Genomic DNA, 24,228 nt, shown 5'->3' with positions numbered 1-24,228 from the left:
GACATGTGATTGGTTCTCGCGAGACTTAAGCAACCGGAAGACAAACATTGCTAAAACTAAACTTGAATGGGACTGAGTGCAGTTGCTGTGGAAACCGGTATTGTATCCTTTCGCGGAAAAGAAAGTTAGCTTTAGCTTTGAAAAGAAATGAGCCAAGCTGCTGCAAAAGGCACTAAACTAAACTGAATGTCCAGCCTGGTCTGTGGACGCAGAAGTTGTGCAGTTTCCAACAGAGAAATGACTCATCTGTGTGTGTCATCATCTGTACTTGACGTCTGGTAAGTACGGATAAGATGCTCGGAAAAAAAAGCACTTAGTATCATTCAGCTAACGTAATTCGCGAGATGTTACGACGTCTGCAGCAGAGAATCTAACGTTAGCAACAGTTTCACGTCCACCAGTGTTGCCCTGTCCGCTTATTATTAGCGACTTTGGGCTTGTTTTTCTGTAGCCATGGTTCACATGTTTCAGGGCTAGTTTTTCTGTAAAGTTGCTTGTAAATGCTACAGTGGATTGCCCCCCTCAAATATATTACAAATATTTCACTTTTTCTTTTCAAGATCTTTTTGAAAATGGCAGATCTACAAGCTCACGCGACGCGTTGTGAGCTTGTAGCTCGGCTGTTTTCAAATAGCCAAGTGCTGCTCATGTGGCCTACTACAGTCGCTTCTTTTGGGCTTGTTTTCATAGACCTGGCTGCTTATTTCTCTCACAAGATCTGGTAACAGTGACGTCCACTACCAGGATGATGCTACAGGATGGATCAGTGCAGCTTCTCTGCCTCACAGCCAACAGCGGGGTCCCACTTTTTACCCGAGGAGCCTCTAAACAGCTTCCCTTCTCCGTCATTGGTTCCCTGAATGGGGTTCACATGTTTGGAGTTGGGCAGGGCGTGGTATTGTCCAGCTGTGAGACTGACCATGGAGGTAAAGTTGTGTGGAGAGTGTTCCATGATAGTGTGATACTGATTGCTGTGAAGGGACAACAACTTGGAGGAGGCAGAGGACGTGACAGTAAAGAGGCGGAGGATCTCCATTTGCGTCGGCTGTTGGAGAATGTGTGGAGCTGCATGGTGCTGGTTCTGGGCCAGGATGAGCTGGTGAACATCAGGAATGTGGAGCGGCTGAAGAGGGACCTCCGTTCCTGCTTTGGCCTCATCGATCAGCTATTGGAGGGGAGGCAGGAGGGCATTATGGGGAGTCTGACGCACTGTGCTGACTGCCTACTGCCTCCTAACCCTGCCCTGCTGCAGGAGGCTCTGGAGAGCTTCACGCAGGCCGCAGACAGTGAGTTTGGATGCCTCATGGTCCACGGGCGCATTGCCGTTGCCACAGAGAAGTGGTGGCTCCTGGCACCACAGGAAGTAGTGCTACTATCTGCTCTGCTGCGGTTTCTCTCCATGTCTGGATCTGCCTCTTGTGACTACCCTGTATTCCTTCCCCATGGCAGCCCCACCGTGGCCCACCGCCTGCTCCGCTTCCAGCTGCTTCCAGGTGTGGATGTGTGCGTGCTGTGTGGCCCCACTCCCTCACTGCTCAGGGCTGAGAGGGAGCTGGTTGGGCATTTCTGGTCTCCTCTGGTGGAGACACTGAGAAGTTGCCTGGCTGTCGGGGAGCGCTGCTTGCCAGGCTCTGTATCCCTCCGCCCCGACGTCCTGGCACTCATTGTCATCAACCGTGAAACGCGCCGCTCTGTCTCCTGTGTGCAGGCCTCTGCTAACCCTCCATCCAGTGAATCGCCTTTGCCCTCCAAAGCCCGCTGCTGGGAACTTCTGAGGCTGTTCTTCACCTTCACCACCGCACGCTACTTCAGCCAGGAGGAGAGCCCGTGTGTTTCCCCTGAAGAGAAGGCTCAGAGAGGCAACGCTCTACATGAAGAGTTTGCCCATGGCTTCTCCCACCAGCCGCTGCAGTGCTACCTAATCACAGAGGAGTGTAAATGCTTCAGTCTGCAGACACTACAGCACCAGCTGTTCCTGCTCACACCTCTCTCAGTGCCCACCTTTGGCCTGCGCTCTGTGGCCACACAGACCCTCTCAGCCATCACTGGTGGCTCTGGGTTTTAAATCAACATACTTTGGTTTGGTATATTTTGATCTCAAACTCCGATATGACTAACGTTAGTGTTAATTCACCAACAGAATGCATTAATGCAAGGCTTTTTCCTTTTCAACGCCTTTCAAATAATTGTGAACAGGCAGGATTATCTCCCTTGAAAATGTATTCTCAGTCTACCTTTAGAGCTGTTATTGTCAGACTACTGGAGCAAAAGGTTAGGGAGAGATGTCATTACTGAAGAAAAGCTTCACCACATGAACCCTACACACTAAAAGAAAAGGGTGCTTCAGGGGTTCTTTGGGATTGCTATATAGCACATTAACAACAGGTGCTACCGTATATGGAACCATGTTTAGGGCAGTGGTGCTGTTAATGTTAATCCAATATGAAATTTCACCTAAAAGGTAATTGATGGACTTTTTTTACTGTAGTAGTTGTCATCATGGCAAGTTCAACCTGTCTTCTCTCTACCAATACTATGAATGCTGGTCAGACCTCAAACCAAAACCCTGAATCTGAAAAGCTGCGTTGCAGTGTATGTGAAATGAGATGATTAAAACTACTGCTGGAGAACCAAGGGAAAACTCTCCGATGTTTTCCTTCTTCATCTCTGCTGTTTGTTCACTAAAGCTGCTATTCACCGTTGTCATAGTTGGACTCCAGTGTCACGTGATGTCACACACTGTTTTAAATTACTCTGTTTAACTGACTGGCTTCTAAGAGAATGGTATTTGTTATCTTGATGCCTCTTTTTTCATGTTTGTTCAATTAATTTGTTCACAGAGCTTTATACATTTCTATTTAATAAATGAATGTGTTTATTACTATTGTGACATTCACAATCACATTAAATCACTGTTTATGTTTGCCCTCTGCTGGTTAAATATCTTATTGCAAGATAAATATATCACAAAGTAGCGCTGTGTGTGGTCTTTTTTTCCATTTAAAGGCCTGAAACTGATGTTTAATACAAAATTCAATATGATTTATTTTGTAAAGGACACTCGATAGGGTAAAAATGCCATTTTAGTACTTACCAATAATGTTGTGTCTGATTTCACATTGCCTTCCAGACATCAGTAGTTTCTGGTTAATGATCAATGTGACCGATTCAGAAGTATTCTCTGGTCAACCGTCAATATGACGCCCAGTTTGGTATATGCATTATATACCATGCAGCCCCATTTAATACTTTTTATTTTTTTATATCTCTGTAACCCCAAACTACACTGTCAAATCCTCAGTGTTACTTTAACTCTGAGGACTGTAAGGGTCCATTTGTACACTCTGAATTATAGACCTGTAAGGGTCCATTTTGTTTAACTTATCAGTCATTTAGCTGGGGACCTGGAACCCCCTCAAGGACCCCACATTGAGAACCGTGGTCTAGTAGTCTATTCTTTCAATAAAGCTGCTCTATGTAACTTAACTCTTCTACCCCAGATTTGAACCCGGTGCTGACATTTTTACCATTGAGCTAATAGTAATCTTGACCATCAGGTCAAATTTTGTCAGATCCTGTGTCTAGGTGAGACATGACCTTGACACGATCTAAATCAGAGGTTTTCAACAGGTGGTTTTCAACACTGGTGGTCTGTGAAGGTATTGCATGTGGTCCCTGACCATGCATTTAGTAATGTAGGAAAGCGAAGATTTTTGTATTTAATTTTATGTTAATTTAGTGCACTGTTCCACGGAATAGTGCACTAAATGACCTGGTGACCTATGATGATTCAGAAATGTCAGTTACTGGGAAGTCGGAGGGCAAGAACTTCCACAGAAAAGGGGTAGAATCTCAAGAAGAGAGAGTGTACCAGATTAGCTGCATGGCATTATTAGGAAATATAATATAATTGCATGTGTACTGCTCACTCATATCAGGTAACATGAGTTTAATGGAAGGTTGAATAAAGTAAGCGAATGGAATTAGGGTAACCCTGCGATAGGAATAGATCAGTGGTTCTCAACCCTTTTTTTTAGCTCTGGAATCCGGACCACTCACACATTTCAGTTAAATAGCGCCTGGCCTTGATATAATTTGTTGCACATAGTATCGTGCAACAAATTAAATCAAGGCCTTAATGGTCAATATTTGATTTCAAGCTTTTTCTCCCACACCACGCCTATTAATTCAAATATTATTTTTTACATTTGATGGACCTCTACATTTAACAAAGTTATTTTATTTATGTATTTACATTTTACAACATTTCCCCATGGACCACCTGCAGGCCTAATTATGCCATGGACCAGTGGTACGTGGACAATTGGTTTAGAAACAGTGGGATGTATAGACATGGGATGCATAGCAAAGCACTATAATCTTAGGCCGTATCTCCACCCAACACAACAGTGGTCCCCAGGTTGATTCTCAGTCAGGGTGGTGGTCCCTCGTTCACAATTGGTTGAAAACCCCTGATCTAAATGTCTCAATAGAGGAGAGGGAGACAAAATACAACCACCCCAATTGTAGAAGTTATATTGTATTAACAAACTACCATACAGATAGGACCAAATTTTATTTAATTAATAAAAAATAAGTTACATAGTGCCGCTTTAACTCAACATCCAAGCACTATGGAAAATAGCACCCTGATAATACTGGCAATATTGAGTGCACTTGAAGTGCACAGACTTTGTCCTCATTCTGATAAGAAATAAGTTCACTGAAATAGCCTACTGCATAACATGATGTTATGGTTTGATCTGTCTGGTGATACTGTATCAAATAGGTCACAGGCTGATAAATGAATTGTTATGACTTTATCAAGGCACATGGATACTAAAAGTCACTTTGAGAAACAATGGCACTAATGTGTACACAGAATTTTATCTCACAGCTTATCAGCATTAACATGATTCATAGCTTTGCTTTGCATGTTCTTATGTGTTGTGTGTATGCTGTGGGTGTAAACAGTCACATGTAGGTTATCCCCCCTCAGGCTTCAGTTCAGGAGTAATTACAGGGAAGTGACCCTATTACTACTCTCAGGTTCGTTCTGCATTCCTAGCAGCTCATCTGGGATCAGCTTGGAGGGGGTTTGTGTGCATGTGTTTCCTTCTTACGGTGAACTTGCAGATCCCACCAGGCGACCAACTAATAGTTAACACATTACCCTGTCCGTCTGTCCATTTCCATTTTATTTCGCTTTGTAAAATAAAAGGATACTAAAAAATAAAATGGTCAAGAATGCTTGAATTGTAAAAGGAAATTGATTACGATGTTTAGTACATTAAGTCTAATGCATTGCTTGCATGATATACTTTGCTTGCGGAGCTTTACTACTTGGGCTCACGGCCAAAAAGGAGGAGTAAGCTCTTTTATGCAGAGTAACATGTCTCCTCCCAAAACCAAGAGCGGGCTGGCGCTCCTCCACGACAAAAGAAAAGGGAGACTCAGACCAGTGAGAGAGAGAGAAAGTTTGCCGCTGCCCTGGTCTACTCTTCACATATCTGACCCTGCCTCTCGGTAACCGGAGAAGTGAACCGGCTCTGATAGACAACCTAACGGTGCGTAGGATAATAGAGAACCAGAGGGGGAGGGGGAAAAGGGAAGGTGGTATTGGTAGCCCCCTAGCCCACATACAAAAGGGGTGGTGGGGGTTCTCTCTGTCCCTTATATAGTAGCCATGCGTGCACATTCAGAAGAAGACACAAACAAGTCCAGGGTCATTCTAGGTGCACACGCTGTTTTGGAGGGGGCATCATCATCAGTCTATCTCTGAACTCGTATGATCTCCTGATAAAAGCCGCGTTCTCTAAAAAAAAACGATTGGAAGGTTCAAAGGTCTGCGTGGGTATACGTTGTAGAAGTTTGGTCACAGACAGTCCTGAGTGGAAGTACAGCGCGACGGTGGTCGCCAGGCAGCGCGCAACAACAAACTCTAAACTACCCCTTTTCACACTTTTCAAAGACTTTTGTGACATCAGAATCAGATTCACAATCATGTCAGCTTCGCGGATACAACTGCTGCCGTCTAGAGGCGTTCGTATCCTGACCAGGGCTCGGAATGATTACCAGCAACCTGGTTCAATGATTGCTCCCTTCTCTCCTCCCGGCAGAGCCCTGTCGGCGCTCAGTGGGATCCAAGCCAAGGAGAAGATGACCGAGAACGGAGTGGCCAGGTCCCGGGGCAAGGTGTTGACCCTCGACACCATGAACCCCACCGTGAAGAAGGTTGAATATGCGGTGCGCGGACCCATCGTGCAGCGCGCCGTGCAGATCGAGAAAGAGCTCAAAGAGGTAAGATATGTAATCGGTCAGTGGTGGAAGAAGTAGGCTACTCACGTCACATTTTGTACTTAAGTAAAAGTACCGATACCGCAATGTAGAAATACTCTGTTACAAATAAAAGTCCGCTATTCTAGATTTAATTGAGTATTAAAAGTAGGCTACAAAAGTATTCGCATTAAAATATATTTAATTACTGAAAGTAAAAGTACTCATTATGCAGAATGTACCATTTCACAAGTTTCCAAATGAAAAAAAAAACTGCTTTGAAAATGGCAAATCTACAAGATCTTTTTTTGAGCTTGTATATCGGCTATTTTCAAATCGCCAAAGTATGCATAGGGTTAAGTGTTCAATGCATGTTTTATCATAATAATCCAAATTTACAAAGTAACTAGTAACTCAAGTTGTCAAAAAATAATTGTTGTGGAGTAAAAAGTACAATATTTGCCTCTGAGATGTAGTGGAGTAGAAGTAAAAGTAGCCTATTGAAAACTGGAAATACTCCAGTAAAGTAAAAAAAAAAATACCTCAATACCTAAGACAGTGCAGTACTTGAGTAAATGTACTTAGTTACTTTCCGCCTCTGGATATAATGCACCGTCTTATTAGATCTCTTCCTACTGTGTTATACATTATAATCATACTTTAAAAGGCTTTTCAAGCTTTTTTTGCTGGCACTCTGGCATTTCAGCCAGAGTGCCACGCTGGTCTGATACTGTACATTGCATAATCACCAGCACACACTGTACAACACTCACTGTGTGCTTTGTACAGTGGGCAACTTTTGGGTTGATGTTTGGTAATGCCTAGCGTCTCAACATTCGTTTATGTACTCATTCTATTGGCATCCTTTAAATTGTGATTTGTTTTGACTTCTGTTCACAAAAGTGCTATAAATAAAGTTATTATTATTATATTGCCTTTGTAGCTCCAGCATCAGTGGACTGCAAGAACAATTTAGCCTACTGTATGTGGTAACATGTATATATTTAAGATGAAGGTCTTGTATATACAGTAGCCCATAGTTTTCAACTCATGACAACATAGATTGCAAAGAGATTGAGAGCCTACATGTCATTGTCCTCCAAACTGGAGATGGGGGAAAATATGTATGACGTTATTATGCATAAACCTAATGTACAACTTTGATTTGCTCATCAGCTATCAAGGAAAGTTTGTGTTTCTGACACGTGGAACTAATTAGGTCAAGGCTAATTGTGGACGTGCAGATGTCTGTTCCTCCTTGTCATGTGCTTACAATTGACAGAGCACCAAAAGGAAACACTAACTTACTGGTTCGTAATGTATCTGTTTGAGTGTAGTGGTGTTCAGGGAATTTTAAATAGCCTAATAATAAAAACACATATTTATGAGCAATTAGTCACTCTTTACAAATATGACTTCAATACAATGATTTTAAAGATCATTCTTCTCCTCTTTGTCATTTTATTTCCTTATCTCTCTTTCATTGCTGTTGTTTCCTATGCGATTTTATCACAGCTGTTCATAGAGAGAACCCAAGGAAGAGGTGAAAGTCCATAGTCTACGAGACTGAGCTTCTTGTCTGTCTTGTTAATATCAACCTGTCACCATCTGACCTGGCAATGATGTTCAACCAGTAACCAGTAAACCAATAACGATTATCTGCACTATCTGTCCCAATCCACACTCTCTCTTCCTTCCTTTGGGTCACCGGTCACGGGCCCATTTTTATGGGTCTCAAGTAAATATCCATTTTCTAGTATCCATTTTCATTTTCAAGCCGTGAAAATAGCAGCTCTACAAGCTCTAGTAAGCTTGTAGATTGGCTATTTTCACTAGGTTGGGTTCCAGGAAGACATAAAATGTCTCTTTTGGGTCTAGAGCTAAACATTTTGGGAACCACTGGAGTAACCTGTTTGGTGGTATGTTATTTGTTCATCAGGAAGTCCTAGTGAAACCAGAGACTTTCCTCCTTCACTGTAAAATCCAAAGTATTAATTTAGTTCGGAGAGTGTACAATGTAATCAAAGGGTCTATTTGATTACATTTGTTTCACTCTCAAAGGGATTAATGAACAATGAGGACTGCATAGTGGTACACTCAACAGTTAAGAGATGAGTCTGAGGCTGTTCACTTTATGTGCTCAAATATTGCATCTATTTGCGTATGGGGCATACACATTAGCCTACTTTAGAAAGTGTGACGCAAGTAGAGTTTACCTGTTTTATGACACACACATATGGTTGAGGGAATACGCCAGACCAGTTCAGTTTAGCCGCCCCACGAGACTGAATTGGTCAGCACCGCGACTAAACGTCAGTCGTTTAAACTAAGAGAGTAATTGACCTGTAATCAGTGGTGTTTTGGTCGCTACACGGGACACCACAGCGTTGCACTGGAACAGTTTCACCCCCCTAGATTTACGAGCCAAGTACCCAAATGGCTACTTTGCATAACAGATATACCGGTGGCGGTGGGCGTGCATGTGACATCATTAAAATACTGTTCCCCTGAAAAAAAATCACCATTACCACAGTTGCCAGTAATATGCAGTTTTTTGAAGCATGTTTAGATTTCACTGTTGCTACACTTAAAATACAAAAATAAGTGTGAACCCATAGTCATATGGGTTCACACTATTACAATCGCTGTTGAGATATTTGGCATAACTATTAAGGTATGACATTTGTCCATATTGTGCAGCCCCAGTGTGCTCCAGTAGCACCTACACTACATTTTGTCCTGCAGGAAACCCTGTGGTTAAATCACAATCCATGAACTTCTCAGCCTTTTTGCTTGATGAATCAAAAAAATCACACCTTGTGTGAAGGAAGCGGTGCCTTTGGGGCGGGGCTCAACTCATTTCAGTTCGTCCCTATTGGTGGTCTGAGTCCACTTACCAAATTTGTACTTGGTAGCATGCTGCAAACTGGAATGATGGCTGTTTAAAGCCCAGCCAATGGGCAGACAGAGGGGGCGGGGCTTAAGTAATTACAGTTTGTCCCTATTGGTGGTTTTAGTCCATGTACAAAATTTGTACTCCGTAGCATGCTGCGAACTTGAGTTATGGCTGTTTAAAGGCCAGCCAATGGGAAGACAGAGGGGGCGGGGCTTCAGCAATTCATGCTCGTCCCTATTGGTGGTCTAAGTCCACATACCAAATTTGGACTTGGTGCCATGCTGCAAACTGGAGTTATAGCTGTTTAAAATCCCGTGCTCATCCCGTGCTCATACGGGCGGACGGACATAACATACGCTGGGGGTCCCTGGACCCCTCTTTGACAACCAGTGGCACGTGTGGCCAATGAGAGGAGAGATGGCATAGGCAATCTCCAAGTCTGTGTGTGTGTGTGTGCGTGTGTTTGTATGTGTTGCTTCTTTGCCGTGCTCATCCCGTGCTCAAACAAACGGACGGACGGACACGCAGACAGAGTCAAACGTAGAGCGGTTGGCACCGCTAAAAATGTGTTGCACCAGTTTCTAGTATCTTCTGACCTCTTCCTCTCTCATGCCACTTAAGTCGTCATAGAAACAAACGCTCAGTGTACTGAGCGCAGTCTAGTGTGCAATGCATCTTCTCTTAAGTGCTTTATTTAAGAAATGGTGAACAAGGTCTTTCCCAGGTGAAGGATGCACTGATGGCTGAGGGGGAGAAAGTATAATGACAACATTGACCTTTATCCAGATGGTCTACGCCGGTCTGAGACTGGGTGAGTTTTTCCTATTTAATTGGAACCCTGCTCACCTACAGTACAGCCTGCGCCACAGTCCCCTTTAATTATTCTCTCTTTATGTAAGTTACCCACGAGTTTGAATGTGTTGAGAAATGTGTTAATTCAGTAACACACAGTCATGGACTTTTGAGTTTGACCTTGTGGAAGTAATTGTTTTTCTACTTCTAATCTGTTCTACAGCACAGGACCCAGTAAATAAGCCCTTGCGTCCAAACACCTACAGCGTTCCCATGCTTTGTGATTCAAACAGCCTTCAAAGGAGAACACACTGAACCAATAGCTGTAGCAAACTACTGCAATCTACTGCAAATGGACCCCATTATCACTCAATGTAAAATGAGTCTCACTTACTGTATCCCAAAAATGAAATAATATTGGTTGAAAGTGGGTAGCCTACTTCCCCAGGGATAGGCACCCTTGGGAACCTATCTACTGTTTCCGTAGCGTGAGGCAGCTTGATCATGTACAATACCATCCCCCAGCCATGATGTACCAGTACGCCCCCCTGGATATGACCTTAGTTTGTTGCAGGGACTTACCCCCAATCCAGCCTCTGATGCTGAGTGCCAAGCAGATAGGAATTGGTTACCATTTTTAGTGTTTCATATGACCTGGCCGGGCATTGACCCCAACTTCCCATTCTCAGGGTGGACACTCTATAATCACAAGGTCACTCAGCTGTTTCCCCAGGGATGCCACACAACAAAATGTAAAAATCTAACTGATATACTCAATCTACCGTATTCTTTGTTTAAAAAAAACTATAATAGTTGATTCATTTGACGTTGAGCAATTTCATTATTAATTAGAACTTCAACAGGTGGTCACTCTTCTCATGTTACACTATGTCTGTTGTGGTGCTTCTTCAAGCTGGGCCACATTTCGTCAGCCTAGTTGTCTCTATTTTAGGAGGAGTACCTGCCAGCTTTGTATGGTGTTGGGTTACTTCCAGAATGAAGACTATAAAGCTTTCTTTCTCTTGCTGTATTTTGTCTCAGTCACAAATATGCTTGCACGCACACCTCTTTATATTTCCTCTCACAACTCTGTCTTGCTCCTCAGTTACAGAAGATTATTTTACTTTTCTCGTATATGGAATGTCATTTGTTTCAACAAATATGGAGTCTCCCAGCAGGGAATGTCCATAAGCCACTTTATGAGTAGGAATACACAATATAGCGGTCATCATATTAGTATTTGATGATAATTACTTAGAAAGTTATTCTATCAGACAGATACCAAAATGATTCCCAATATTATGCGCTGATACTTAAGAATGACACAACCATGTTGATGCATTGGTGGAAAAACTATTCCACCACAGCAATTCCACCACAGCAATTCCACACAGCAGACAATTCTGTCTGCTGTGTGGAATTAAATCTCTGAAAGTGACATTGATTGATTGATTGATTGATTGAATACTTTATTAACACTTTGCAAACAGTACAGCAAGTGCAATTGTGCAAGCAATGCTAAAAGGATAACACAAAAAAGCCAATTCCATTCATAATCAAGACATACAATACAAATCATCATCAATACCAGGAGCAGTAAAAAAAAAAGGTACAACAAAGGTACAAAAAAATTGTTTAATAACCAAACTCAATAAGCCACCTGAAACCATATGCAAACCATACAGCATACTTCGTACCTTGTTTAGCCCTTGGACTGTAGTGTTTAGTAAGCCTATTAAATCAGGTCATAACAAAGCAGTGTGGGCGGGAACCCCTTTTTGTAACTATACCTTTCAGGGCGGGAACCCCCGAACCCCTTTTGGGGTACAGTACGGTATATAGCAACATCATTTTTTTTTTAAAGTTTTGAATAAATATTTGAAAATTGTCAGGATTTAGAAAATTGTCAGGATTTAGAATCGGCCTCAGGTCTAAATGGGTTAATCTGCATCATTCTGCACCCTGCATCACGATTAGAGTATAATACCCTGTCTGGTGGAAACTGGAATTACAATGTCGGTATATGACCATGGAAAAATCTGTTATCAGCCAACATTGTGCACCGATAAACTCTGAGTCTGGTTTCTCATGACAACTATTCGTCAGCATTTAACACACCAAGATGTCCCAGCCGGCAGCCGTAGAAGTTGCCACATTTTAAAGTTTTTCATTTACTCGTGTTTATGAGTGAACAAGTCCACCAATCAAATTGTGTACTACTAAAGGCTGTACAGTGGCTGTTCTGTAGCCTTTGTTCTGTGCTAATGAGCACCTAGTGATTAATAGAAATGCTCCAAGTGCAACCATGGGGGATGGAATGATTGGATTTCTGTCACATTATGTTTTTTGTTTGCAATGTTTTTCAAACGTGTTAAAGCAGAACATTGAATATGTATTTGGGATCAAACTTCTAAAGATGAATCATGCTAGAATTACACATTTCCATATAAAGCAATGAAATATTTGTTTTGATGAAGGGATCAGTTGAATCACTTTTGGACTTTTTTCTAATTTGCATGCCAGATTACACTGTAAAATCATGTGAGTGTAAATTTAACTCTAAGAGTGTACAAATAGGTTCCATTTGTACATTCTCGGAGTTAAATTAACACTCAGGCTTTAGATTTTAGACTTTAGCCTCAATATGATGCGAAGCAGTGTTGAAGGCCAAGGGCATAATATTGAGTGCTGGCCAAGCACCCAGTCACTATTTAGGCTACAACAAGAGCATCCACTTTCACAGTGATTATTGTTAGTTTTTTAGTCTTTATCAGCGTAAAAGTACATTCTGTAAAGGCACAAGCCTTCGAGAAAGTTCTCAGGGTCAGAGGCTGGTTTTGTTCTGTACAAAACTGTTTGTGATAAAAGGGTCCCCTCAGCATGAACGGGAGGAACCCTGGACCAAGAGATGTGATTGGTTTTTGTGGAGAGACACCTCTGCTGTGTGGCCAATGAGAGAGCAGGAGATTATTTTTTGAGGACTGGATTGGACTGCACAAGACCTCGCCCCTGGCTAGAACAAACAGAGATGCTGCTGTGAATGTTGTAGTACAGAGTCACTGTTTGTTACTCTTGTGGCCTGTCACATTGTTTCAAACATCTGGTGTAGTTGGGTTGTGTGTGTGTGTGTGTGTGTGTGTGTGTGTGTGTGTGTGTGTGTGTGTGTGTGTGTGTGTGTGTGTGTGTGTGTGTGTGTGTGTGTGTGTGTGTATTTGTGTGTGCGTACACTTGTACTCTCTCATCCTGTTCGAAACGTGTGTGTGTGTGTGTGTGTGTGTGTGTGTGTGTGTGTGTGTGTGTGTGTGCGTGCATTGTTGTCTCCACTGTTAAATTGCTTAACATTTTTTTGCTGGGCTAGGAAGAAGTAACACAGCGTGACAATGAATTCTCCAAATTCCTTTTTTCTAAACCAGCACTTTTCCATCTGCCTTGACACATTCAGTTCCCTCTTGCTCTGCTGTTGTAAATCACCATTTCCCCCAGCTGTAATCTGTGGTCACTATGAGTGAGGTTAGAAGAAGTCACTCTGTGAAGTATGTTTGTTTGTGTGTCTGTGTGTCAGAGAAGGTAGATTATGGGCAAGATTTAAAACTTTGGTCACTTTGGAGTGATTTGCCTTCTTTTAAATACTCAGGCAATTTCATCGCCGCATAAGTACTTTATTTAGAGCAGAATCCTTTGTGTATTTCTCTTTTTAAGTAATTTCGCCCAGTAACAGAATGTGCAGTACTCTTGGCTCATCTAAAACTTTATTAACTAAAATAATAAAAGTTTGCGATAAACTAATAGGGTGCAATAGTCAGTTAGTCAGTTGTGTTAGTCAGATAATGGATGAGTAGAAAGTATGGTGGGAAGACTGTTGTATAGTGTACAACAAAAACAACCACAAAGGCAGCACTAAACTACTCAAATGGGTGGATGGAGGAGAAGAGCATCCCTATTTTGCTGGCTGAAGACTGCTTATGAGAGGCCAGGGAAGGGAGATCTATTAAGACCAGGTGCCTCAAATTAGAAGGACTTATGTCTCTCCCTCAAGATCCAAACATGCTTGTTTGCTCATCTGTCAATAAAACTGCAGTTTCCAAATTACAAACCAGTAGTTTTGTTATGAATTAAACAGCATGGCAAACAATATGTTTTTAATAAAATAAATAGATAACAGCCATTTTAATTAGTCCACCTTAAAGAGTAATTTTACTCAAGGACTATCTTTAATCCAATCTAAAATATCTCTTATTACACACTATCCAATAGCGGTCTGTGGGATACCAAACAATGATTGACTTGTGTGACTGTGCATTGTGGCATTGGTCAGAGAGACTGTCACATGTCTGGACGGCTTAATACTGATGTCAAGACAGAGGTCATTCATGTTCTGGAGTAAAAATAGATTCCGAGAACTGCTTCAGATCTCTGACCCTGTTCAGGCATACAATACATACATATTGATGTTGCATATTATACGTGTATCTCATTGATGGGACATGTAATGTTATAAACGCCCGATAACATTATATTCTGCGTGTAATGTATGATAAAGCGGGTGACCCGTGTTCAAATTTGCTGTAGAACAGGAAAGTACATAGTACTTAAACCCTATATACTTAGTTGACCGGAGTCCCCCAGGGGACTATGCTAGGCCCCCTCCTTTTCCCCCTCTACACCAAATCTCTTCACCAAAAATAGCCTATCTACAACCTCACAACAAGTCGCAAAGCAATGCATTGTGAGCTTATAGATCGGCTATTTCCACTGAAGTTCCGAAGGGTTCATGTGGTTAAAATGTTGTTGTTTTCCATTTACACATCCTTTGTTTCTGCACTTTTCCCATGTCAATCTGTTCTCTGTTCTATTTCTGTCCTTCAGGGAGTGAAGAAACCTTTCGATGAAGTCATCAAGGCCAACATCGGCGATGCCCACGCCATGGGCCAGCAGCCAATCACTTTCTTCCGTCAGGTCTGTACCTACTGTAAACCTCCTGTTCCCACCCAGTCAAATCCTCAGTGTTCATTTAACACAGGTGTGTATTATCTAAATATAGGAGCCGTTTTCATTCGGCTCTGGAAGTTTTTCTCTGCTGTAGATAAAGTGCCATTAATCAGTATCTTCTGCGCACCAGTGATAGAAAAAGTACTACATTTTTTGTGAAAGTGAAAGTATCAATGCTTTCTAGTAAAAGTCTGGAATTAAAATTTGACTTGAGTAAATGTACAAAAGTATTGGTATCAAAATGTACTTAAAGTACCAAAAGTAGAAAGTACTCATTATGCAGAATTTCCATTTCACAAGTTTTCAAATGTATAAAAATCTTTTGAAAATAGCCGACCTACAAGCTCTCAATGTGTGAGCTTGTAGATCGGCTATTTTCAAATACAGTACTTGAATGAATGTACTTAGTTACTTCACACCACTGCTGTGCACTGCAGATTTAGGTGCACTGTTTCCCTTTTGGCTTCTTACGTGTCTCCTTGTCTCCTGTGTCTCTATCTCTTCTATCTTCTCTCTTCCAGGTCCTGGCACTCTGCTCTTACCCGGAGCTCTTAAATGACAACACATTCCCAGAGGATGCCAAAAGTAGAGCAAGGCGCATCCTGCAGTCTTGTGGAGGGAGCAGTATGGGTGCGTAATGTGTACTGACTGTATGTGAGAGCGTTTGGAGGGTCACACTCATAGCCAAACCTAAGGTCTGCTGTGCATTTTGCACCTGTGCTTTGTTGGCTTGCTGAGGAGGGCTACAGGGAATGGGATGAGTTATGTCTTCTTAGAGGCCTTAAATATACTTTTTGTTACCACCGCAGTCTGACTCCTCTGGTGCGATATCCTCTTAGATCAGCAACATTTATAAAAAATAATGGGTCGCACTCAGAGTGGCAAGAGTGAGTTGACTTTTTAGAGGCCATCCCACACTTTACCACCACCATGAGTTCCAATGGATCTTTTGCATTGCGTTTGGGATCAAAAATAAGCTGCGTAGCAAACAAAGGCTTATGATGTTAACAAAATAATCTACTCAAATCAACACACTTTTTATGGATTTGTAATCACATTACAATTATTCCAAGTAAATAAAAAAGGAGCTTATAACTGCTTAAAAATCCACAGTTGAGTATATTAATTGGTTTAAAATATAGAAAAAACGCGAACTTATCTTAGTCTTATGTGAACAAGTAACAACAGACCTTATTCTCTGCATACTGTATATAGAAAGGGAACTCATTGTGAACTTGTGGGATTTAGGACTACAAACTGTAGCACTGTATTGTTATGAGTAAGTGACCTGTCAAACATCTCCCTCTGCCCCCCTCAGGTGCCTACAGTGCCAGCCAGGGCATAGACTGTGTGCGTCAGGATGTGGCTAGCTACATTGAGCGTAGGGACGGTGGCATTCCCTGTGATCCGGACAACATCTACCTCACCACGGGGGCTAGCGATGGCATTGTGGTACAGAAAGCTCTTTTATATGAGATTATATTTGAGTTGATGTCCTATTTCATTTGAAAGGAAGTTTGATTTGTGATAAATCCATACCATGTATACTTTTATTATTTACAGGGTTTATTGACATATAACTTATCTTAAAAGTATTGTGCAGATCTCTCACTCATTTCTGTTCCCCTGCCCGTCTGTCTCAGACCATGCTAAAGCTACTGGTGTGTGGTGAGGGCGAAACACGCACAGGTGTGATGATCTCCATCCCCCAGTACCCGCTATACTCGGCTGCCCTGGCTGAACTGGGCGCAGTGCAGATCAACTACTACCTGAATGAGGAGAAGTGCTGGAGTATGGAAGTCAGCGAGCTGCAGCGTGCCCTGGAGGAAGCCAGACGCCACTGCAACCCGCGGGCCCTCTGCATCATCAACCCTGGGAACCCCACTGGTAAGCTTCATGTCACATTATTGTCTCAAATGTATCACTACTATTTCTGTGTATGAAAGGGCCAATGGTCTTGCATATTTAGCCTGCTGACTACTGACTACGTGCTGTCAAATGACTACGTACATGTGACAGCACTGCTGACCATTTTACAAAGCATACTGTGGTTCAAGGGTGTTTTAGGTTTTTGTGGTGCTCTTCAAGCACCCCTAAGCAATACAGCAGTATATGGCTGTATTGAGTTTGGGGATGATGCTCATTTTAAAGTTACTTTCATTTTCATTCTGACAACTGCTTACAATAGACTGTTTTCTTCCCCTTCTCCACATATTATGTTTCTGCGTTCCCTTAGCCTGATTGTGTGGGTAGGTTTCACCTGAAAGATCATTTTTTTCCTGCACTGAACTGAGATGGTGCATTATGCTTGGCTTAACCACCTAAACCCTGTAAACGTCATTGATTGGGGTCTATACGCTATGAGAGAAAAGGAAATATTATATATTTTTTCCATCTAACAGTTTACTTTAGCATCTAACAGTTTGGCATGTTCAAAGATATGGGGTTCTCTCTGGGGTTTGTAACTTAATAACATCTGTGTTTCAGTCAGCTGTGTAAATGTACTTCCCTTCAGTAGTTTAATTTTGATACTCAATAAAAAAGTTTCATTTTCTGTTCTTTGGAACAGATCATTTCATAATATCCATTTATTCCCCATTTGTTTTTTTGTTTTGAGACACTTTCATTTTCTAACTCTCCATATTAAACTCATGTTAACTGATTCATTGCAACATATGTATGAGCAAGCACATGCAATTGATATGGGCACATTTCCTACTAATGATGACTCAACCAGGTAAACCGATACGGGTACAGTTTCCCTTTCTGTTCTTGACATCCGACTTCCAAGAAACTGACAACATTGATGCGTCATCATACATCATACTGTTTCTCAACTAGTGGTCGATAACATAAAATATAATACAAATCTTCACTTTCCTACATTACTAAATGCATGGTCAGGGACCACATGCAATACCTTCACGGACCACCAGTGGTCCACGGACCACCAGTTGAAAACCCATGATCTAGAGGCTATGGGACTGAGCCCCCTTAAGGCCTCAGCCTCGAATTGCCCCTTGTGTGCAGGTTATATTCTTTTCTTATGATCTTACACTAACCCAGCAACCAGATGTGTGTATTCTTTTTTTCATGAACCTGTGAATAGATAATGACATGTATTGATGTTGGTATGGTCCTTTGTATGATATTTGTGTAACAGTACTTTGTGACTTCTTAGATAACATAGGTGCCATGATTAAGAGTATTCATGGAGCACTTCACCCATTTTCAACCTTATCTTATAATTTTTCTTCATTAATTTTTCACTAATGCTCATTAAAGATGGCACAATTTCAGTCTACTCACTCTGCGTCTCATTGATGGGATATGGGCAGTTCAGAAACCTGCCTACCAGTGTCATCATAGTGATTCTCTTATGAGTCAGTAGAGGGCAGCAAAGGATGTATCATTCATCCTGATCATTTCACAGAACATTTCATGGTATAATGAAATAATTTATTATTTTTCTTTTATACGCAGGTCAAGTTCAGACCAGGGAATGCATTGAGGAAGTGATCCGATTTGCTGCAAAGGAGCGCCTCTTCCTAATGGCTGATGAGGTACTTTAACCACTTTAATCCTAGCATCCCTATTTTTTCAAAAAATAGAGAAAAAAAAAAAAAAAAAGAGAAAATAGCCAATCTGCAAGCTCACAACACATTGCAATGCGTTGTGAGCTTGTAGATCAGCTACTTTTGCTATTTGTTGTATGACAAAGTATGTAGGGCTTAAGTGGTTTAACCATCAATAACTAACACTATGAATAACATTGGTTCTATAATCCACTACACTGCTTTACAACATGTTCTACTGTGTTACATTCATCTTTCCTGTCACTCAGGTATACCAGGATAATGTGTATGCTGACGGTTGCCAGTTCCACTCCTTTAAGAAGGTACTGTTTGAGATGGGACCTGAATACTCAGAGACAGTGGAACTGGCATCCTTCCACTCCACCTCGAAATGTTACATGGGAGAGTAAGTCACCTTACTTTGACATGTCATCAAACTACTGTCAAACAGTAGTTGCACTGCACATGTATTTAATCCTGATTACTGCAGTAGTAACTATCAGTTAATAGGACACTTGCAGAGAAGTGTACTAACTTAACCCTAACCTTTTCATCATAGTCATCATATCATATATCATCATATCATATAATATTTACAAAAATATGAAAGAATAAAATAAAATAAAAGTGAATCCACTCCTGATCTGAGAGAATTAACCTTAACAAGCTTGACATTTTCAACATCTTGCTTGGTATAAAGTCCTTAGTTTCTGTGAGGAGTTCACTTCAGAGAATCTTTTCCCTGTTACCCAGGTGTGGATTCCGAGGGGGCTACATGGAGATTATCAACATGGACGAGGAGGTGAAGGCCCAGTTGTCCAAGCTGGTGTCAGTCCGTCTATGTCCCCCTGTTCCTGGACAGGCCCTCATGGATCTGGTGGTCAACTCCCCACAGCCCGGGGAACCCTCCTATGACAACTTCATCAAGGTAATTCATTCAGAATCCCACAACTCCTTGTTATATATCGTTGCTGTCGGGCTGAAACCTTGTATCTCCATATTTCAACTTTTCATCAGGGTTTTTCGTGGGATAGTGCCCTACTTTGTCCAAGACTGTGTCGCACAAAAGTAGTGAAAATTGAAAGTGGTCTGTCTGTGGGTTTTATAAATATTTAACCAATGAAAAGTATTAACTGTTTTGGACATTTTCACCCAACAGCAACTATATGCTTGCAGTCATTATTCTTCACAGCAGTGAGAGGCTTAAGTAATGGAGTCTGTTAAATCAGCTGAGCGGTGTTTAATTATCATCACTGTGATTAGGTTGTATCTCTATCACAGACTAGCAATGTTCCTAACTCTTCTTCAACGCTTTCTCTTTCTCTGTGATGAACTACCTTTCCATAAGTTCTACCCTCTCACTCTGTTTCTATATGTTCTTTGTTCTATCTCTCTTTCCTTATCCAGGAGCGCACCACCACCCTTAATGTCTTGGCAGAGAAGGCCCAGCTGACGCAGGAGATTCTAAACACAGTGCCTGGGATCAGCTGTAACCCTGTGCAGGGTGCTATGTACTCATTCCCCCGCATCACCATCCCTGAGAAGGCTATCAAAGAAGCCAAGGTCAGTCTCATACTCCCCATTATTCACCATGACTGTGAAAAATCAAGAATAAAGCCCTTCATCCTGTGAGGAGCATGAATGTGGTCAACAAAGTTTCACGGCAATCTGGCGACTGGTGTTTAGATTGGGAGTTTTGTTGTGTGCAAGTGACGATGTTGGCCTAAGGGTGCTGCTAGGGCAGTGGTTCTCAAACTTTTTCATGTCAAGGACCCTAAAATTGATGTATTTGCCCACATGGCCCCATGAAAATATTTGTGCCAGGAACCCCAGTTAGAGAAAATAATTCCAGACTCTTATTTTTTTTTTTTTAAACAGCAGATATACAAGCTCACTGATAAGCTATTTTGAATAGCCAAAGTGCAAAACATGTTTAACGTGGTTAAACATATTTTGTTGGGAACCCCCTCAAGGACCCCACTTTGAGAACCATTGTGCTAGAGAAATGGCAGGGGGTCACCAAAATCAATTAACATAGGGTTCATGCTGAGAGCATGAAGGTGCACAGCTTGTTTGGACTAAAATGGTGGGGGGACTGACCGACATTGCCACTCCACCCCATAGACTAAAATTGATCCAGTTTCATGTACGGTACAAATATACATATGGTTGAGATTTCAGTTCCTTATTTATTTTTCCGAGTTCTGTGTCATGTACAATGATTTGCGGTTTGTCCGAAAGGGTGTTTCCAAGGTCCCTTTCACTGCACAATTGTTGCTGATGAAACAAATAATTTTCCATTCGACATGAAGAACAAATGCTGTCTTAAGTCTCATGTTGTCAATTCTTGAACTCATTCCTAGTAATGTTGTATATCATTAGCTGTGGTTGGAAAGTAGTAGTAGCCTTAAAACAGGTAACACACCTGGACCATTGATATGCTACCTTGGCCATTCCTGTCCATTTGCACTGCACTAATAATATAACCTTTTGGGGTACACAGTCACACTAACAAACCTGAGTGTGTTTGGATGGTGGATGATAGGGGATGTTTTTTGTGTGTGTTTTTTTTTAGTTTTTGGGCTTTTCTGCTTTTTTATTGATAGTTCAAGTGAAGATGGACAGAGAGACAGGGACTCAAGGAGAGACACGCAGCGAACCCGCGGCACACTTTCAGGCTGCATTAGAGCCTGCACATGGTATGCGCCTGGACCGCTAGGCAAGCGGGCGCCCCGATAGGAGATGTTTTTGTCTGGGTTTTCAAATTGCTCTGCAATCGACCAGAAAGCCCCTCAGGATCAACTGGTCAATCTTAATGACATGGTTGCCCACCCCTGCTTGAGGTAATAGAACCCCCAGTGCCATTGTGAGATCGTTCATGACATGTCTGTCTGTGTTTTGTTCATTGTGTGCAGGCGACGGGCCAGGCTCCAGACATGCTCTACTGTATGAAGATGCTAGAGGAGACTGGTATCTGCCTTGTCCCCGGTAGCGGCTTCGGCCAGAAGGATGGAACATACCACTTCAGGTACAGACAGGGTGCATCTAGAGCAGCCATTCCCAACCTGTGGTCCATGAGGATATTGCAAGTGCCCCCCCAAATAATTGGCAAAACACTAAGATTTTAATCATAATATAACATTAATATAAAACAATTAATATAAAAAAACTGTCATTATAATTTTTTCTTTAATACTTGAAAATGAGCTTTCATTGTGATACTGATAAATGGTATACTACATTAATCCCATTGATCCAAGCCAGAACACAATCAATTAATTAATCATTAAAATAAACATGCTCTGTTAAACAAGTGAGGTTCTGGCAAGTGAGGTTGTACACAATATTGCAATAAAGATCGGTGGGCCGCGAACACTTTTGAGATCTTCAAGTGGGCCCTGATCCAGAAAAGGATAGGAACTGCTGATTTAGTAGAGCATTACCCCATACAGTATGTGCTGAGTTTAGAAAAGAGAATGATATTATTATGCCTCTGCCCTCTTAACCCATTCAGTCCGGGAACGCATTTCTTTTTTTTTTATTACATTTTTATCCCACGATTTTGTAACCCTATTTTTAACACCCAGTGCCAATTGTCTATGTAATCCTGGGCACTACCTTCCCTCTGCCAACCTAGGGAGGCCAGGGCCGAGCTCATGCCTCCTTCAATGCATGAGAGCCAACTGACCTTCTTGTCACCTGACAGGGGGGAGTTTCCCTGGTTGGACGTAGCGCGTGGAAGGAACACGTTATTCCAACCAGTTCCCTTCCCCTCCATCAGGCGCCCCGGCTGGCCAGGGGGAGGCAGTATTAGTGACTACTGCATGTTTTTGTGAGGGTACCTACCCTAGGAGACACGGGGAGAACATGCAAACTCCACACAGAAAGGCCCTTTCGCCAACCCCACCTAGGGTATGGGCGCTGATGACGCGGAGGAGAGAACACGCCCCCAGCGCCCACAGCGTCCCCTGTGGGAATCGAACCCAGGACCTTGACGGGGGGGGGGACGACGACGACGCATTCCTGTCATTTTAGATTTCTTTGGCTATTTCTTTGGCTACTAAAAAGCGTGAAAATGTATGCAAATCTTTGAACATATATATTTTTAAAGCAAACATTTGTAACTCAAATCTTTGCTTCTGGAGGTCCCTGGAACAAAATATTTTACAATGTTCATTTTAAAAATTATATATTTAAAGATTTGCACAGATTTTCACGATTTTTCAAAAATAGCAGATCTACAAGCTTGTGCTATGAGCTTGCATATCTGCTATTTTTGAATAGCCAAAGTATAAAATAATGGTTATAGCTAAAAATATAAAATGACACAGATGCGTTCCAGGATTTAATGGTTAAGCCCCCTTCACATGACAAGCATCAAAATGCCCTCAGCACTGGCGTCAGCCTATCTCACCGCATGGCTAACCCTCAGTGATGCACAGCGCTCAAAGTTCAACAAATATGAACTTGGATCCTGTTTCCTTTTCAAAGCGCAAGGCCAAGTTTAATGATTATGATTTAAAAAAATCATTGCTTCAAACTCTGGTGCATCGTGTACTGATTGATCTATTGGTACCTGCAAATGTGTTCTTTACTATCACTTATTATGTGCAAGACCCTGCCTGGCCTTGATGCTATAGTCATGTGAAATGGGCTTGACTGCATTACCTTTTTCATCATCATCAACGCAAAGCTTTGTCGTCAAAGCATGTGATGCGTAAATGGTTACCAGCGCCACTGTGTATGATTGACCTTTGTTCTCCTGTCCTTCCCCCATACAGGATGACCATCTTGCCACCAACAGACAAGCTCAAGATCCTCCTGGACAAAGTGAAGGAGTTCCACCGGAGGTTCACAGAGCAGTATTCTTAAATAGCCCCATTCCTTCCTCTGACCCCCTGCAGAGGTCCCCAGACCATTACAATCTCATCCCATCAGAAAGAACACATCTGTGTCACTAATTAGTGCCTTAGACACGCAGAATCCGGGGTCTCTAATGATGATGCACTTTAGCCACTACAAGATTCACATGTAGACATACATGAACTGTACAAAACAAAAGAAAAACACTTGAGACTGGAAGAGATGAAGTTAAAAAGAAAAATAAGCCCATGTGTAGTTCTTTGTAAGGGACATATAATTTTTGATACTGCATGTGTGACTTGATGACTTTTATCGGTGTCATTTCAGTTGTGAAGTATGTTTGCTTAAGAAGGTGTTTGTCCGTATGAGAGTGACCATGTCTGTGTTTCCACATAATTTACTCTTGGTTTTATTATGTCATTGCTGCCAACAAACTTTGACCAGGGCAACATGCAGGAAAGACCCTTGTACTGTATGTGATCATTAAGAGCTGATTTTATATTTTATGAATAAAAGTAAAGATATATTATGTCTTATTGTTAATTAATCACCCAGGTATTATTGTTGATATGTACAATCTGTAGCTTTATTCACCACCAGGGGGCACACTTGATGCACTAACTTGTTTCTTTGAACAGTGTCATGACTTCAACCCACCACTCAATACAAGCATGCCCTATTTATTAACTCAAATGACAATTTCTATTAATTCAGTGACATAAACACATACTTGAATACTTATATTTGAGCCGTGTGGCCCATACATAGGTCAGGAGCCTATCTCCTGTCTCCATTGCGTGAGGCAGCTTAATGGACAAGCACACCCCCTGGACATGA

General features: G+C 41.8%; 1 protein-coding gene across 5 annotated transcripts; it reads left to right on the top strand.

Moving 5' to 3' along the window:
- The first annotated feature begins 62 nt into the window (after positions 1 to 62).
- Positions 63 to 23,896, top strand: gpt (glutamic--pyruvic transaminase). 5 transcript variants are annotated; one of them, XM_084058115.1, is made up of 12 exons: positions 63 to 278; positions 6,120 to 6,300; positions 14,831 to 14,920; positions 15,475 to 15,583; positions 16,272 to 16,405; positions 16,597 to 16,840; positions 18,437 to 18,516; positions 18,798 to 18,934; positions 19,282 to 19,456; positions 19,936 to 20,091; positions 21,444 to 21,556; positions 23,310 to 23,896. In XM_084058115.1, exons 2-12 carry the CDS (start codon positions 6,160 to 6,162, stop codon positions 23,398 to 23,400), a joined length of 1,470 nt encoding a protein of 489 aa, XP_083914241.1. In that variant the 5' UTR covers positions 63 to 278; positions 6,120 to 6,159; the 3' UTR covers positions 23,401 to 23,896. The 5 variants fall into 5 exon arrangements, with proteins under 5 accessions (XP_083914241.1, XP_083914242.1, XP_083914243.1 ...); XM_084058114.1 differs by lacking the exon at positions 63 to 278 and adding an exon at positions 5,447 to 5,567; XM_084058113.1 differs by lacking the exon at positions 63 to 278 and having other exon boundaries at positions 5,710 to 6,300.
- Positions 23,897 to 24,228: the final 332 nt, after the last annotated feature.

The sequence above is a fragment of the Gymnoscopelus microlampas genome (assembly GCF_963454915.1).
Source record: "Gymnoscopelus microlampas genome assembly, chromosome: 5".
Taxonomy (NCBI): Eukaryota; Metazoa; Chordata; class Actinopteri; order Myctophiformes; family Myctophidae; genus Gymnoscopelus; species Gymnoscopelus microlampas.
This window is presented reverse-complemented; position numbering and strand designations above follow the sequence as displayed.